This window comes from Siphateles boraxobius, unplaced genomic scaffold (assembly GCF_051911475.1).
Source record: "Siphateles boraxobius isolate OS27281-9 unplaced genomic scaffold, OSU_SipBor_1 130, whole genome shotgun sequence".
NCBI classification, from domain to species: Eukaryota; Metazoa; Chordata; class Actinopteri; order Cypriniformes; family Leuciscidae; genus Siphateles; species Siphateles boraxobius.
Window position 1 is genome coordinate 3,575,962 of NW_027508734.1, and position 17,497 is coordinate 3,593,458.

The 17,497-nt window shown below is 35.2% G+C and overlaps 1 protein-coding gene across 1 annotated transcript; it reads right to left on the reverse strand.

Annotated features, from left to right (window-relative positions):
• Positions 1-169: 169 nt before the first annotated feature.
• slc12a10.1 (solute carrier family 12 member 10, tandem duplicate 1) lies at positions 170-17,045 on the reverse strand. The gene is made up of 27 exons (XM_077227150.1): positions 16,889-17,045; positions 16,121-16,457; positions 14,763-14,903; positions 14,599-14,674; positions 14,218-14,313; positions 12,578-12,717; positions 12,376-12,486; positions 11,505-11,616; positions 10,828-10,958; positions 10,584-10,668; positions 8,965-9,122; positions 8,007-8,114; positions 7,772-7,895; positions 7,225-7,326; positions 6,901-7,056; positions 6,710-6,809; positions 5,634-5,745; positions 5,373-5,507; positions 4,838-4,944; positions 3,737-3,819; positions 3,588-3,653; positions 3,389-3,493; positions 3,165-3,276; positions 2,386-2,472; positions 2,159-2,294; positions 1,991-2,058; positions 170-1,818 (listed from the first exon to the last, which is right to left on the reverse strand). Exons 2-27 carry the CDS (start codon positions 16,427-16,429, stop codon positions 1,680-1,682), a joined length of 3,099 nt encoding a protein of 1,032 aa, XP_077083265.1. The 5' UTR covers positions 16,430-16,457; positions 16,889-17,045; the 3' UTR covers positions 170-1,679.
• Positions 17,046-17,497: the final 452 nt, after the last annotated feature.

Genomic DNA, 17,497 nt, shown 5'->3' on the forward strand with positions numbered 1-17,497 from the left:
AACAGTAGAAATACAGTGCAGTTATGCTGGTGGAGGGAAGCAATAAAACTTTTTTTCTGGGTTGAAATTTCAAGCAATTTAAATAAGACAAAATTATAATATTTTAAAATTTGTTTATTTGTTCTTGCTTTTTTAAAATTACATTTTAAAGACCAACACATTATATAATGAAAATTTGAGACAATTTTACATTTTGACTGCATATACATACTGGATTATTATGAATTACAATTATGTTCTTGATCTGCTTTTCAATGTGAAAAAAATATAATTTAGCACAATGATGAACATCTCAATTTTCATTGATTGTCTCATTACACCAAGTAGGAAAAAAACATGTTATAACAGTTGTTCAATCACATGGAAATAAAAGATTTATGCATCACAACTTACAGAATATACTACAACTGAAATAAACACAGATTGCATTAAGTGTTTCTGTTTCTGTGTTATGTCCCCGTTTCAATAAAATTATAATGAAAAAAATGAAGATATTGCAGTATTTATCACATAATTAAAATGACAAATTATTTAAATTACACTTTAACTCTAGCAACTTCAGCCCTTCACCATACAAGACCTTGACATAGACATGGGTTCGAGTTCACAGCAAAAAGAAAAATTAGAAATACAATAATACACACTGTATAATGAGCTTTAAGCAAGAGGATAAATTAGCAAAAATAATAAGGCAAAACGCACATTTGATATACTGAAAACAAATCAATTTACAGTGGCCTCAAATATATTTAGATTTATACAATGCCAAGTCATGGGTTCAATTCTCAGGGAATGCATTAACAAAACAAAAAAAAGTAATCTATTTAGTAATAAAGTGTAATATAATATTTGATATCGTTTTTTTTTTTTTTTTTACAGCAAACGACAAGCAAAATATATGAACTGCACATGGCCAAGTGAGTTGACACTTTAAGGCAAGACACCATAGGTAAAAAGGTTTAAAAAAAATTTAAATATATCATCACCATAGTTGATTGATTACATTAAGAACTGCAATTTTTTAATAAAATTTTTTCTTAAATGTTATTTATAAATATGCATATAGGGTAATATGTAATGACATATGCACTAACTTGCATACATTTCCAGAACATAAATCTGAACATTGGATAAAGCCAGGTTAAAACTTATTGTTTGATTTTGTTGACATATTACAGATAAAGGTTTTTATAGAGGGGATTTTGGATATCTCTTTTTATCACAGTATAAATCAGAAAATACTCTTAACAGACAGACAAAAATAATTTTCACCATGTTTTTTGTAATAAAATGTTGTATAAATTGATATGAATTGTATTTGAACAAACCCCTCAGTAGAAACCTTTAGAATATAGATAAGAATCAAACTGTAAATTTTGGTGTATTAGTGCTGTTGAAGTCTAGAAGAAAAAACTTTTTTGAGAAAACGACTTTTAAAGATATGCATTGTAAGTGAAATCTACAGATGCAAATAGACTAAATAAAATAAACACTTAAATGTTTGAATGTTTTTTTTTTTGGATGTCTGAAATAAGACATTTTATTAAAAGCAAACTGGCCAAAAAATCTCACAATTGACCAGTGCATGAAAAACCTAAGTGTGTAGTGAACCCAAAACCTATGCCTGTACTGTCTTTGCCTTAAAGAGCCAGGATCAGCGAGTTAATCAAGTGAGACTTTCACTGGCAGTAGAAGGTCATGACGTTCTGCTGGTTTCCTCGAATGAGCAGGACGGGACAGTGTAGACCGCAGCTGAGCGTGTCCAGCCAGGCCATATAGAGAGATCTGGGACAGTCTGCCTGCGGTACGGGGAGAGACCTGAAACACATGTGTATTAATAATTAACAGGTGTGTTTACCCTGCAATTATGATTCTTAACATTTCAGATATAAATGATTTATGACGCTCCATTATTATATGATTGTGCTTTCTTTGTGTATGAATCACATATTGACCAGTAATGGTTAATGGTCTTACAGTCAATACTCACACTAGAACCAGCGCGGCATGCTTCGAGTTCCTCCGTATGATCTCGTTCAGATGCACTTTTTTCTCCGACTATCAAAGGAGGATGAAAAAAATGAGCTGCCAAGTGGGATTTATGATTGTAGCAGGACTTCATCAGGTCAAACACACAAACACACACACACACACACACCTTGAGTCTCAGTGCGTCCATCTCTTTGTCCGTGATTTTCCACGGACACTCAGTCCTCTGCTGTTGCGCCGTCCCCTCGTCCAGCTGTGCCTCGTTCAGCCTGAAGGGGGCGAGCGTTTCCTCGAAGCGCCTTGTACTAATGACAACAAACAAGTTCTGTTGTTGAGTTTGGGTGTTAAAAGTCTTATATTTCACATTAAATTGACCCCCATTTGGGGTAAACCTACTTTTTGGCAAGTGGTGGCCGTTCGCTGTCCGTCATCACGATGACATCATGAACGTCCAGTCGGAAACGCTGGAGCAAAGTCATCATTCTGTGCAAACAAAGACATTTTATTAATAATTGATTTACTCAATATACACGAGAAAATAGAGATAGAATGAGATACAGGTACTGACAGCTTTTATGTAAATTCAATATACAAGCAGGCTTACGATACAAGACACTCTTCGCTTTGAATTTTTGAGGAGCTTGTACTTGTGTAGTTAATAATGAAATTGAGGGCAGAATCCAATAATGCTGATTCTAATAATTCCAATGATTCAATGACTAATTCTGTTGCGTCAAATAACTGATGATTTGAAGATTTCTAGTGAATGAGTCTGAATTTGATGATTCAGATTATTCATACAATGACAATTGTGGTGAAATATAATACATATATAATAATGATTCGCATAATTTGAAATAACGAGGTCTAATGTTCTTGTTAAATCTGATAATTTCAATGATTATAGAGTACGATATCATTTTGATCTTGGGAGAATTTGGTCGAGAAATGCTCGAGTTCATATTGAGGCGCCTGACTTCTTTGATTGCAGATTTTGGTATCTTGGCAAGTCTGAGCACAGTTTGAGACATTACTGAGATCTCTTTTGCTTATTGGAGTCATTTTTCTCAGGAGAAACATTTGAGAAGTGGCAGACTTCAGAAAAAGTTCTCCATTTAATCTAAATTAACTGAGATATTCAAATGTCATAATGATTGAAATGAATCAATTCTCACTCTTTGCGGTCGTTCTCCATGGTTTGCTGTTCGCCAATAATGAACACTCTGACTTTGCATCGTCTCCAGCGTTTCCTTCTGGTCAACAGGTATGGCACCAACAAAGTCAAACCTGAGACCGAGAGCGAGGATCACATTACTCAATTGTTTAAACTCAACTGAAGGGTTATCAAACCCACATCATGACGACTGAAGCCTGGTAATGATTACAGTCCATATCTCACCTCCATCATCAGAGATCCAATACACGTCAATGGTCTTCTTCCCTTGTTTATTCTGGAACACAGTTTTGATCTGATCGTTCACTGTGCTCTTTGTGTTGTCGCCGTCTATGAGGGAGAAGCAGACGAGAGGAGAACAAAGAAGTGAGATAAGGACTGAAGAACAAAGAGAAGACACATTGATCGGCTTGAGCTGATTCACCTGAATCGGCGTCTGAGTTCTGCTGATCAGACTCGATGGCCTCGTCCATCTCAAAGGCCTGATTGACTGTCAGATACACAGGGCAGAATCTCCTCAATAATACACCTGGACATTAAAAGCACACACACACATTTGCACACAGGACGTACCCTCAGTCTGTAACTCGTCTCGGATGTCCAGTCCGTCCATCATGCGCAGAACACACACACCGTGGTTTGAGTCAAAAGAGTCACTGAAACCAAAGAAAAATACTTCATTTCTGCTTCCGGAATCTCACAAAAACATATCCAGGTCACATTTCAATATTTCACATAAAAGAAATGAAGCCTTTTTTAGGACCATTAACCAAACGAAGCACATTTTCCCTCCAAAATTGTAAATGGAAATTCTCTTTAGAAAAGGGTACTTTACAATGTTTTATATTATTAAAATTAAATATCAGCATAAATTAAGTTAATAGAACAAAAATGTCCATGTGTATAAACATTGTACGATTTAAATAAATATATCATCTTTTTTGTTGTTGTTGTTGCATTACAATAAAGACAATACGATGAAAAACTGGGCACATGATTTTGTACATTTTCAATATAGACTTACGATCACTGTTCGGTTTTAAACATTAACGTTTATTTGTAAAGTAACTTGGATTTATGTTGTTTGATTAATTTATTGACAGGTTCCAATAATTCGGATGACTCTCCTGATTATATATATATATATATATATATATATATATATATATATATATATATATATATATATATATATATATATAACAAATTCTCACATTTTCCCTCCAAATTGTAATTTTCGATCTCAGTGGAGAGTCTCTTTAGAAAAGGTCACTTATGCTGACTTTTTTGCATTACAGTAAAGATAATTGTATGTTCTTTTGCACTACTGGGCAGGTGTTTATGTCAATTTTCAATATGCAAGCAGACTTACAATTGCTTTTCACTTTTAAAAATTATGCCATGAATTGTAATAAAAAATTTCACATTTTCCCTCCAAATTGTTATTTTCATTCTCAATTAAAATTATCTTTAGAAAAGGCTTCTTTTTATGTTGTTTTTGTTTTAAATAAAATCTACTTACCAGTAAAATAAATAAATAATCTTTTTTTTGTATTCCAATTAAAATAATGATTTTTTAATTTATTTTTATGATTAATTGTGCTTATTTTAGCCAAATATAGTTTGATATTTGTTCCTGGACAGGTCGTAGGGTTTGTGAGGTAGTGTTCTCACTATATGGTGTTGATGTAGTCCTCTATGACTTGACTGCTGCTCTCCAGCCAGTTCATTTTGAATCCCAACACCAGTATATTCGGCTTCAGCTTTCCCAAACCAGAGGCCTGAAGAGGGGAAACAATTTTTTTTAAAATTGAAAACACCAAAAAACTCCCTATAAAAAACAAACCAACCTAATAACTACCATAGAGAATAAAAAATGACTGGGCTTTATGCATGAAACACAATCAGTCATTATTTGCAATGAACAAAATCACTTTTACATACAGTAATCGTTTCACTGTAATAATTCATGGTACTCTAAAAAATGCTGGGTTGTTTCAAACCAACTGCGGGTCAAATATGGACAAACTCAGCCGTTGGGTTACATTTTTGAATTGCATTTTTAACCCAACATTTGGGTTTGACCATATTTGACCCAAAATTGGGTTAAAACAACCCAGCAATTTTTAGAGTATTTTTTAAAAACCGATTTGCACAGTGATCGGCTCTGCTCGTGTTTCATGAACGAGGCTCACTGAAGGTCTGTCACCTGTAGAAGATGCCGGGCTCCGTCTCTCAGACTGGACGCCTTGAAGGCCGTGTAGAAGGAACGAACCTTCCTCTGATTCAGCCACTTAATCATGTCATTAGTGTTGCGCTGGGACACAACCGACTTCTCATCCTCCTGAAGAGACAATAACAGATCCATAATATTCAGCTCTTTTGAGGGCAGAACGGTCTCATTTAGAAGTGTTTTAAATACCAAGAAATCAAAAGTAAAGCATTTCTATATGATACAGCTGGTTCTCACCATGAGAATGTCTCCACAAATCATCAAACTGACATTTTTGGTGAAAGAGCCCACAAAGTCCACCAGCGCTGGACGCAGATTTGGAGGACCCGTCAGAACCAGACACTGAGGCCTGATGAGACGAAACCAATGATTGAACATGTGGGTAAAAAACACCATGTAATTTAACATTTCATTTATTGTGAATGAAAATGAGGCTGTTCAATAAGTTGAACTGCTGTGATGCAGTAGATCACGGCACTAGAAACTTTTTTTCTCCACTATTTAAAATGTTTTAAAATTTGAATTTATGACATTATAATAATTCGTCACAATTATGAGATAATAAAAAGTGTTGAAAAGTAATGAGACAATAGCCTTATTTATGACACACTAGGTCATAATTATGTGATAAAAAAGTAAAAATTATTAAATAAAAAAATAATAAATTATAATTACTTAGAAAATCATATTTTTTTTACTGTTTATCTCATAATTATATATTTTTTATTTTAAAATTGCTTTTTATCTCATAATTATGACATAGTAAGTCATAATTTTGGTTTCTTATCTAATCATTATTATTTTTTATCTAAATAAATACTTTTTTATCCCATAATTATGACTTAGTAAGTCATCATTTTGGTTTCTTATCTCATCATTATTACTTTTTATCTCATATTTTACTTTTATCTCATAATTATGACTTAGAAAGTCATTATTTTGGCTTCATCTCATAATTATAATTTTTATCTAAAAAATATTTTCATCTCATAATTATGACATAGTCATAATTTTGGTTTCTTATCTCATCATTATTACTTTTTATTTCAACAATGACTTTTTATCTCATAATTATGACAGTCATCATTTTGGCTTCTTATCTCCAAATAATTTTTTTTTATCTAAAAATGACTTTTTATCTCATAATTATGACTTAGTAAGTGCCATCATTATGGCTTCTAATCTCATAACTTTTACATTTTTTTATCTCAAACATTACTTTTTATCTCATAATTATGACGAAGTTAATAATGCAGACAGTGCATCTACAGTATCTCATTCACATCCCATTAAAACCTCCAGTAGCACCTGACCTGTAGTTTTTGACGTGGTCTTCGACTCCTGCCAGAGACACGGAGTAGGACAGAGCCATGTTGTAGGTACTGGCCTGGACAGACGAACCCCAGTTCACCTCTTGAACGACACGAAAACATCATCACAGTCAGTAAAAGCACACCGTTTCAATGCGATCTTTACTCTGATGGGCCATCATGGTCCTGCTCACCTGGTTTCTTGTAGGCCACGTAGCCGAATAAGAAGATGATTAAACCTAAAGAGATGAGCGCGGCCCACCAGGTGAGCAAGAACATCAGTACGACAGAAACAACGGCCCCGAACAAACCCGTCCAGGGGCTGTAATACCGAAACGATGGCCTCCATCCTGAGACGAGTAGCAGAAATGACCAGAAACAAAAAAACGTGTTAGTTTTTATATCTTGACTGAACAAACTTTCAAAGTAATGTAACTCAATGCAACTTCACATGATTATGAAATACCCAGTCTTTAAAATATGTACAGACTGATTTTGCTTTGGTATTTTGAACTCACCGGGTGAATTGGTGATGGAAGCGTGAAAACAGCTGAAGTTGATCAGCGCGTACGAGCAGAGGAAGAAGTTGGAGATCAGAGGAGCGATGACGTTCAGCTCAGCTGCCCAGATGAGAGGGAGCGTTAAAAGTGATTATACCATAAAATACATAACATACAGAATATGTGCTGGGTTGTTTCAACTCAACTTTGGGTCAAATATGGACCAACTTACATTTTTTAATTACATTTTAACCCAACATTTGGGTTTGACCCAACATTGGGTTAAAACAACCCAGCATTTTAACATCAATATTTAAGGGTTAAACTGTATTTGAATGTTCATCTGTAACTGGTCACTTATTTAAACACTTTTTGTCTTCACTAGTTCATTTGAAATGATCCTGCGAATTTGAAAGTATAAATATTTGAATATATAATATGTTATGCCCAGAAACTGCATAAACAAACAAATGTGCATATAAAATATAAGAATACAGTGTTGTCGTTGAATGATGCAAGTTGAGATGAATGTTATGTAGCTTTATCAGATATATTTTTGACTCACCAATCAGAATGAAGCACATGGCGATGATGTAACACAGCAGATAAGCTCGCAGTGGCTCGCTGTTTTTCCCATAACCCTTTCCAAAGAAGCCGATGTACGGGTAGATATTGTCCTTACAGAGACACTGTACCAAGAGGAGATGTTCAAAATTATTTAAATTTTACAAGCCATGTTCATTTGATGATCGTCTGAAGTTGTATATTAGCTATTGCCTGTGTAAGGTGTGTTGTTTCACCTGGAAGACTTTGGGAGCGGAGACGAGGAACGCGAGGGCGGACGAAAGGGTGGCTGCGAATATGCCAGCGTAGATCAACGGACCAAAGCCAGAGACCTGGACCAGAACCTGCGGATTTGAGCGGGAAACCACAGGAATGCAAAATAAAGTTCATCTGTTAAATTAGTGGAGTGTTGAAGAGAGCGATCCAGATAATCTCTAAGGAAACTAATTCACACACTGTCAAGGCAAACTATAGAAATGTGTCCCCTGAGATTTTGAGGCAAGTGGATTTTTGAATGCAGCTTCAATTAATAATAAATACACAAATAAATCTAGTAATTGAATTAATAAAATAAATGTAAATAAATACATACATATATCATTATTAACTCTAGTAACCCAACTAATGAATTAATTTAAATAAATAAATGAATGAAAATTAACTCTAATAACCAAAGTAATAAAAAATACATTTAAATAAATACATAAATAATTATTATTATGATAATGAATAATGATAAATAATGACTAAAGAAAGAAAGAAAGAAAGAAAGAATGAATAATTTACCAGAGGAACCAAAGTAATAAATACATACATTTGAATACATATAATAAACAAATAAATGATAATTTACTTTATAATGAAAGTAATATATATATATAATACATACTTTTAAATATATACAAAAATACATGATAATTCACTCTAGTAACCTAAATTAAGAATACATTCAAATAAATAAAAAATGCAATAATTCAATTATATTTAACTCTAGTAACCCAAGTAATAAATATATATAAGCTTTCCTGTGGCTCAAACAGTAGAGTGTTGGCGCTTGCAACGCCAAGGTCATGGGTTTGATTCCCAGGGAAAGCAAGAAAGAATGTAAACATGTGTATTGGAAATGCAATGTAGGTCGCTTTGGATAAATAAATAAAATAAAAATATAAGTTTGTCAGAAGTGAATCTGGTGACCTGGAAGTTGTTGGAGAGGCCGAAGGCACAGGAGCCGCTCTGCCGGCACTCGGTGAAGTTCCAGCCCAGACTGCAGCTCAGATCGTCACACGCCTCGCTCACGTTCAGCGGGAAACTGTCGTTCAGGTTCCCGGAGGCGTCGCGCAGAACACACGCTCCTGTGGGACGAACACACACTTCAGGACAAAACAGACACGTTCTCACGCTGCTGCCATTATTATCAATGCACGCATTCTTCTTTCACATTCACACTTCACTGTTTTCTGAGAAATCAAAATAAAGCAAGAAAAAGTATCTTAGAATAAGACACTTATTCCCTTAGAATTGAAGGTTATATTTCTGACCCCATTAGTCCCTTGCGCTGATGCGCATGTGAACGCCATCAGCGTCTATCACAGGTTCACGTTTAAAGTCTGTTTAGAGAGAACGGTGTCGTCTTAGCGGCCCCTAATTTAATAACAAATGATCATTTAGACGGAAGTGAATCAATCAAAACTAACTTTAGCTGGAAAAAACATTTTTCAAGAGCCACTATAAAACTAAACCAATCTCTGTTACCTTAAATTAAATGTTTATCTCTGTAAAGCTGCTTTGAAACAATCTACATTGTTAAAAGCGCTATATAAATGAGGATGACTTGACTTGACTTGACTTGTTTTAAGCTAATGCACTCTTTCCCCCAGTTTCGCAGACTAGGCTTAAGATAGTCCCAGACTAAAATGCATGCATTAGCTGTTTTAACGGAAAGCAACTTGCACTGGCATAACTTTAAATATGTCATTGCCATTGTTTTGTCTCAAGATGCAAACCAGTAATATATTTTTTCTAAGACACGTTTATAAAAAGGCTACTTGAATGTCCTAATTGAACTAAGGCCTAATCCCGGCTTAATCTTAACCCTGTCTGTGAAACAAGGCCTTTAAGCTTCATTTTGTTTCGGAAGTCGAGACTTAATATGTTATGTCAGTTTTCTTCTCAAGTATTTTGATTGAAGAATGTTTAGATATTTGTGCTGGAAAACAAGACACAAATACAGAGGAAAAACATCATTATTTGCAGTAAGTTTTGAATTTAATTCAGAAATAAATTGTCTCTTTAAATGCTCGGCATCTTTAAAGCTGGATGGGTTCTGATTGGCTGTGAATGGTTTTATCATTCATCAGCAGAAAAAAAAAATCATTCTGAAGGAGATTCCAATGATGTCATTCCTCTGTGCCGTTATCCTTATATAGTTGTGATGTGGACTCTGATATTCTTTTATACTTAGAACGATTTCAAGAACTATGTCTTTTTCGACTTTTGGCTAAAATCAACTATTTCTCCAATATCACCACACACAATATCAAAACTCCCAGTGGTACACGTTAAATCAAAATCTTTATTCCAAGATATGGGATTCAAATGAATGAAAGATAATGTTAAAGATAATTCTTCGATAAGAATTGTTATTCTTATTTAATGCAACAAATATGCTGTTTGCAAATTTCAAAATAACTTATTGATTTATTGAACATTGGTGCTGATACTCACTTCTAGTCACCTCTAGTGGAAAATGAATTTAGTAAAATTAGGTAATGAACTCAGTAAGTTCTGTTGATTATGCTTGATTAAATACTCACCCACAGTTGAAGATATGGCTAAATAACTAATGGTGGTGCAGAATATGGCCATCAATGTCCCTCGTGGGATGGCGATCTCTGGCTCCTGAAACATTCACAAACACAGCTTTTCATATTTGTAATTTCAAAAACACTGAGACAAAACTTAAAGTTTATTTATTCATTCATGCGTGTAAAGAACCCTTAATAACTCAAAGCTCAGTAGCGTCACTTTGGTCTGGACATGTTTGCAGATGTTCTTCACCTTCAGATCGCCTGAGATGTTTGCTCCGGCGAGGATCCCGATGGCAGATGGGAAGAAGATGGCAAACATCCGGAAGAAGTCGCCGTCTGGCCCTCTCCAGTCCGGGAAGAGGTTCTCCAGGAAGATCTCGCCTGGCAAAAACAACGTAGATATCAAAATATATTAGTTATATCGTGCAAGGTCATTTCTGGAGCGAGTTTAAAGGCAAAGTTGAAACATCTGTCATTATTTATTCAGTCTCATGTTGCTTCAAACCTGTATGCTGTTAATGGACAATCCATCTAACTTTATTGTTGTTTTTTCATGGAAAGTTTTTTTATAGTGACACCATAACATTTTTATAGTGACACCATACAATTAGTCCATGTCTTCTAAAGTCTTCTGAAGTCGTTTTGTGTGGAAAAAAAGTGCAAAATTTAAGTCACAAATTCAAAAATAAAATGTTGTGCTTTTCTTTATTACAAATTTTCAAGCAACTGTTGCATACAGCTTTAAACCCAGACGGCAACATAGTGTCGGCCCAGATCCGGGCCACATCTGGTACTGGGCTGACACTATGTTGCTGTTTGGGAAGCTATTAACTTTATAGAAGTTAAGCATTTCTAAACCAATCAAACTTCTAGGATCTTGACAGAGAGTTATTTTTGGGATGCGGCACTTGAGCGTTCGACACTCACTGCGATAACTGAAGATACCCATCGACTGTTTCTGGGGAGTCGCAGGAATCACGGTCCCAACAAAGTAGTTGATGAAGGCCACTATAAGAACCAAGAAGAACAGGATCTGAGTCTGTGAGAAAATGAAAGCAGAACCAATGTGAAGGAAAGCTACACTATGAGCTGATGGTTTCCATTTGGATACAGCTCAATATCAAAATAAATTGAGTTCAAATGTATAATTTTCAAAGAATGAAATGCATAAAATGTTCATTAATGTGATTAAATAAGAAAAATAATAATAAATAACATTCAACTAATGATCATGCATTAAAGGGTAAAAGGTTAGCTTTTCTTGAAATCTCAGATAAATAAGTTAGATCAAATGGATTGAGCTGACAAAAAAGGACAGGAACCCTAAAGAGACGTTCAAAAAATGATAAAACAACCAGAAAACGCTCATTTTCACTAGGAAACAGGTCAAATTTCTGTAATAACACTAATAAACTGAAGGCTTTTAAATTCACAATAACCAGGTAAATGTATTTATATATAAATACATGCAATATAAGTAATTTGAATAAATGCATTTTGAAATATATTATTTAAATAAACCAAATAGATGCAAATACTTAATGAAGACATTTGGCATAATTTCTTGAGTGAATAAACCTAGCCCGTTTCATTTATGTAATGACCAAAACTTTAGTTTATTTGCTTATGTTTAAACTATGTAATCCAAATGATTGGAATTTTTATATGCAATTCATATATATATATATACAGTATTATTCAAAAGCGAAATGAAGAGTGTCCCCCCACTTCACTGAAGTTGCGTAACATATTGTCAGCAGTGACTGTATTGTAAAATGCTTTATTTTGAGGAATTTACCTTCGCCTCCCACTCCATCCCAGCCAATGAGATGAGAAGCAACACGGTGACTGTGATGGATCCTATTATTCGGACATCATTGACTGAATCCACAATTTGGGAGTCATACTCCTGTTGCATCATAAACAATCATCATATCACAAACAATCAGCGAAAACACAACATAATGTAATGCAACAAAACGACTGTGTTAGTTTCTTACAATGAGAAGATCTCTGACCGTCTCGGAGAATCCCACTGTGTTGAGCGCGCAAGCGAGAGCGTTGGCGAAAGAAAACACCACGCCGATGGGACCTCCCAACTCAGGACCCAGTGTGCGGGAGATCATGAAGTACGCGCCGCCTGACGGGTGGAGGAGAGACATAATGTGTGGACAACATGACTGCTATGTGGATGCTAGCGTCTTTCGAGTGGTTTCTAGAGATGGTTGGTCTAAAAGTCAAGTCAAGTCACCTTCATTTATATAGCACTTTTAATAATATGGATTGTTTCAAAGCAGCTTTACATTGATAATAGGAAATTAAAGTAACAGAGATTGATTTGGCTTTACAGCAGCTCAATAAAGATATTGTCCAGCTAAAGTTGATTGATTGACTTCCATTGTAAAGATCATTAGTTATTAACTTAGGTGCCGCATATACAACACCGTTCTAACTGAAAACAGAAAACTTTTTTCAGTTAAATAAGAGCCATAAGAGTTCCCATAACACACGACGTGTTAGTTATACGCAATTTATTGATACTATTTGGTCATTTAATCACTTAATAATTGATAGCGTAACTACATCGTTGCATTCTTGTAATTTCACTACCATCATATTGAAACCTCACAGCCAGTATGATCTCCGTAGGTTATAAGGATAACCAAGAACGCTCCAATTATGTACCATATTCGTAATATTTTGGTAATTTCATGATTTATTGGCAACGTAACAGCAATGTTATGTGCTCATAATTTCATTACCATCAATTTCATAATCTGTATATATTCTCTGATGACCAGAATTTGCTATGTGGGTAATTAATGGGTTATTAATGTATAATTAAACGGGGGTTAAATGTAAATTAAATTAGGTTTGTGTAACACTTTGCAGTTCTTTGCTCAGTTCGCACCATCAATATGAAACAAATGAAAAATCGGATTCTTACTGGTTACATCGACAAATAATAGCTTTTATCAATTTTACTTTTACTGAATTGTAACTGCATAAAGGGCTTTTCGAATACATGAAATCTAACTATTTATTTTGGTTTGTCTTGCTATTCATCCTGATCCCAGATGAAGTGTGGATTCAAGGTGGATATTAGGAACAAAAATGTAATAAAACTTCTATTTGAATCATGCAGCATTCACATTTATTTATGTTTTGTATTTGACTTGTTTAACTATTACAGTGATAACGTAGAACAAGTACACATTATGTTAAGACTTTCAGCACAGTAAAGTAAAGTTTTTTTTGAGTTTGATTCTTTTATGGGGACAATATCTATCAACTATTTTTTTTTTTGTATCACTGTATATTCATCAGTCATCTGGAAAAATTTGAATCTGGATCAGAGAGATCCAATCCACAATTGCTGCTTTGAAAAATCATTTCATCCTGGTTAAACTTTTTGTCTGTAGTTATGACTCCCATTTTTCAATTAGAATGTATTGAATATTTTGCCCCAATCACTTAGAAAAAGCAACAACACACTTCTCTGCAATAAGCCACATCATTGTACACCCATACACAAACAGTGAAGGACGAGTTACGCAGCAAAATAAGCGTCATCATCGCCGATAATCAAAATCAATACAATCTGATCAGTTTGATGTCATGCTCTTGTCAAGTGACTCACCAGAAGAGACTCTCCCATTGGTGGAAATGGCAGATACAGACAGTGCCGTTATGGACGTCACAAGGACTGACATCAGTATAATTACCCATGTAAGAACTAAAGTAGAGGAAATAAAAAAAATATAAAAAATTAGGACACAATGTCTGTACAGAGCTCCATTTCAAAGAATAGACAAAACACATCTAAGATAAGTGGCCATCAGAGATTACACACACAGTTCTGGGAAGTCCTTCTACAAAAGATTTGAAGAATTTCTTAAGGAACATTATCTTTACTAAAGCAAATAGGCTGTCTGGCCTGTGGTTCATTAAAGGAAGTTGTTTTATTGCATTGTGCAGACGGTTTATCTTGGACTCGAGTCACCAAAAAGTCTCGACTCACGGATTCCTGCTTGAGATGTGATCCAGGACAATCGCAGGAACAGAATGACTCCCCAGATATTCAACATACAGCGAATCTGAAACACAATAACAGAGCATGTACAGTATGTGTATGCGCGCGTGGCCGTTTGAAAGCACGAGTGTGTATTTTTCCCTGTTTCTCACCATAACCCCAGTCACCCATCCGAAGCGCACTGGTTGGGAGGTCTTTCCACCTTTTCCGGTTTCCTCAGACTCGTTTCCACTCTCTTGAAGAGCCGAAAGGCTTCCCGTACTAGAGACGCACGTGTTACAAGATTCTCCATCCTAAACCAATTAATACACACATATTCAAATCACAACATTTAAGTAGGCGTACATATAATGAATAAAAAGATGCAGCCTTAAATTAAGTAATTTCAACTTAAATTACATTAAACTGACTTAAAAAATGGATTGAATCTTGTAAACAAGTTGAAAATTGCTTAACTTATTTCTATGAGTTAAAGCAATGTAAAAACATGTTTTCATAACTTATTGATCATACATTATATAATTTTTTACATTGTACAAACTCATTTGAAGTATGTTACAGCGGATGACCTTGCAGTACCAGGCGTTACAGTTTCGGGACTGCATTTCTAGAACTTTTTTTATGTACTCGTACTTTATACTATTTTATAGCATTTACTATTCAGCTGAATTCAATGATTTACTTTTTTAATTTACCTTTGTCGCCTTTGGCTTTTGGCTTGCCTACTTGGGGACATTTAATATTCAACAATATTATTGCTCTGCCTGCATTGACACAATTATATGAGAACTGAACTGAGCTGGACGTATATATATATATATATATATATATATATATATAACTAAATTAATAACTTCTTTACAACAAAAATGAACCATCACTGAACTTACTTCAGCTGGACTGTGACACTATTTTCTTCTGGAAACAAACTTTGTTCCATTATTTTCCTGTCATCTCTGTAAAGCTGCATTGAAACAATCTGTATTGTAGAAAGCGCTATATAAATAAAGGTGACTTGACTTAATTATTCAAATTGATTGATATATTGATATAATGTCCTATTCAACTCCTAATCATTTATGTCCTAATCATACACATAACCGCAGACAAACCCTCTTGACATTTTTAAAACAAATGTGTTTCATTTTAGCCTCTGGCTATAAATTCAGTTATCTTGGAAAGAAAACCTTATTTTTCAACTCGGAAGGAAGCTAAGGAGCGTTGTAATAATTAGTTCCCTTGTTTTAGTTAAATCAAAACGAGGGAACGGATTAGTTCAAGGTGACCACGATTTAGGCTCCTAAAACGAGGGAAGAAATTAATAAATCATGGTTAAAAATAAGATGAAAAGATTTAATCAATTTAATCATTTCCGTGGCTATCGTTTTTTCGCTTTTTTATGCGGTCTCATCAGATGGAGTAGATTTGGTCAGGTGGCGCTGTCACATAACACAAGGGCTCTAGAAATGCGGTCATTTGGTACTCTCTATTGTTTCTACATACGACCCACATCGCAAGCCTTGCGCAGCGTCTCCAGCGAGGGTCTGCTGCGCCTGATGCGGCCCGTGGCAGTGGCGTTGGCGTAAAACTGCAGATGTGGCATTGCATCCATGGTGCTGTATATGGAAGGTCTCCTATTGTCCTGCCTTGAGTTCAGAGCTTCAGACGTCCTTCGTGCCGGTGTCTCCACCGTGATGGTGGTCTCCTCGCCGGTGCTGTAAGAGGAGTATTGTGGCGGAGCCTCGTCACTGACCGAGAAGCGCCCGGGGGGCAAGATGTCTGACCCCGCCGGCCTGCGCTTGGAGAATCGCTGACCCATCTGTGCACGCTCAGAAACACTGCTCTGCCTGTAAAGTAAATGATAATGCATTTTAGCAATAGGTTTAGACCAGGGGTGCCAAATCCTGCTCCTGCACAGTTCATCTCCAACCCTAATCAAACACACCTGAAGCAAACCATTAAGGTCTTCAGGATCACTTGAAAGTTAAAGAACGTGTTTGATTAGTGTTGGAGATGAACTGTGCAGGACAGTCGATCCGCAGGATTTGGCACCCCTGGTATAGACCAATTTTTTATTACATGTTACAATTATAACTATTGTGAGTTATATCCTACCTTTTTTTAAGATTCAGCACTACTTCTAATCTAATTCTACTTCAATCAAACTTGTGATATTGATATTAACTCCTTGTACAGACAGATTTTGCTTTGGGCAAACAAACCTTAAGGGGGAGAAAAAAAAGGTTTGATTTTTACCCCAAAATATTCAAGAACTTACTTTATGTACTTCTAACGGTTGACAGCTGATCTCCTCTTCTTTAATTGCTGAATGAACGTAGGAAAAAATAAATGAACAGATCACAAAACCACCAACAATATTATTCTAAAGAGCTTCCGTCCTATTTTGAGCAGCTATGCAGTTTTGTCTTACTTTATCATTATGGCTTTCTTAATTTATAGCAAAAGTTACACCTCCTCTCATCCCACGTGGACACGCGCTACATCTGAGACGCGTTTCTGCGTAATTGATGACATAAAAGATGTCAAGCGCGCTCCGTTTCCTCTTCGGATTATCCTGATAACGGTATCTGTGTCAACTGGCTCGGTTTAATCATTAACCCAAATAATAACATCTAATATGAGACGGACATTACATTACACAGAAGGTGACAATAAAAGAGATGGGTGGTAAAAAGAGCTGGAAAAATAGTCAAACTTCTGATTTTATGATATGATTGAAAGTTTCTTATTTTGACTTCATTGTATGAAGATTAAAACGTTTGCATTGGAAGTACTTTATATAGGCTTGATACACAACTGGTCCTTAATTTTTTAAATGTACACCAAATGACACATGAGTAGTGTGCTTTGTTACAGATTTTACGAT

Bases quoted from the DNA above. Each gene is read 5' to 3' on its own strand.
- slc12a10.1 (XM_077227150.1), bottom strand. From the start codon at position 16,429: ATGGGTCAGCGATTCTCCAAGCGCAGGCCGGCGGGGTCAGACATCTTG. The intron at 12,718-14,217 runs GTGAGTCACTTG...TCCACCCGTCAG, and splicing joins CAATGGGAGAGTCTCTTCTG to GCGGCGCGTACTTCATGATC. The intron at 9,123-10,583 runs GTGAGTATTTAA...TTCGTCCCACAG, and splicing joins AGCCATATCTTCAACTGTGG to GAGCGTGTGTTCTGCGCGAC.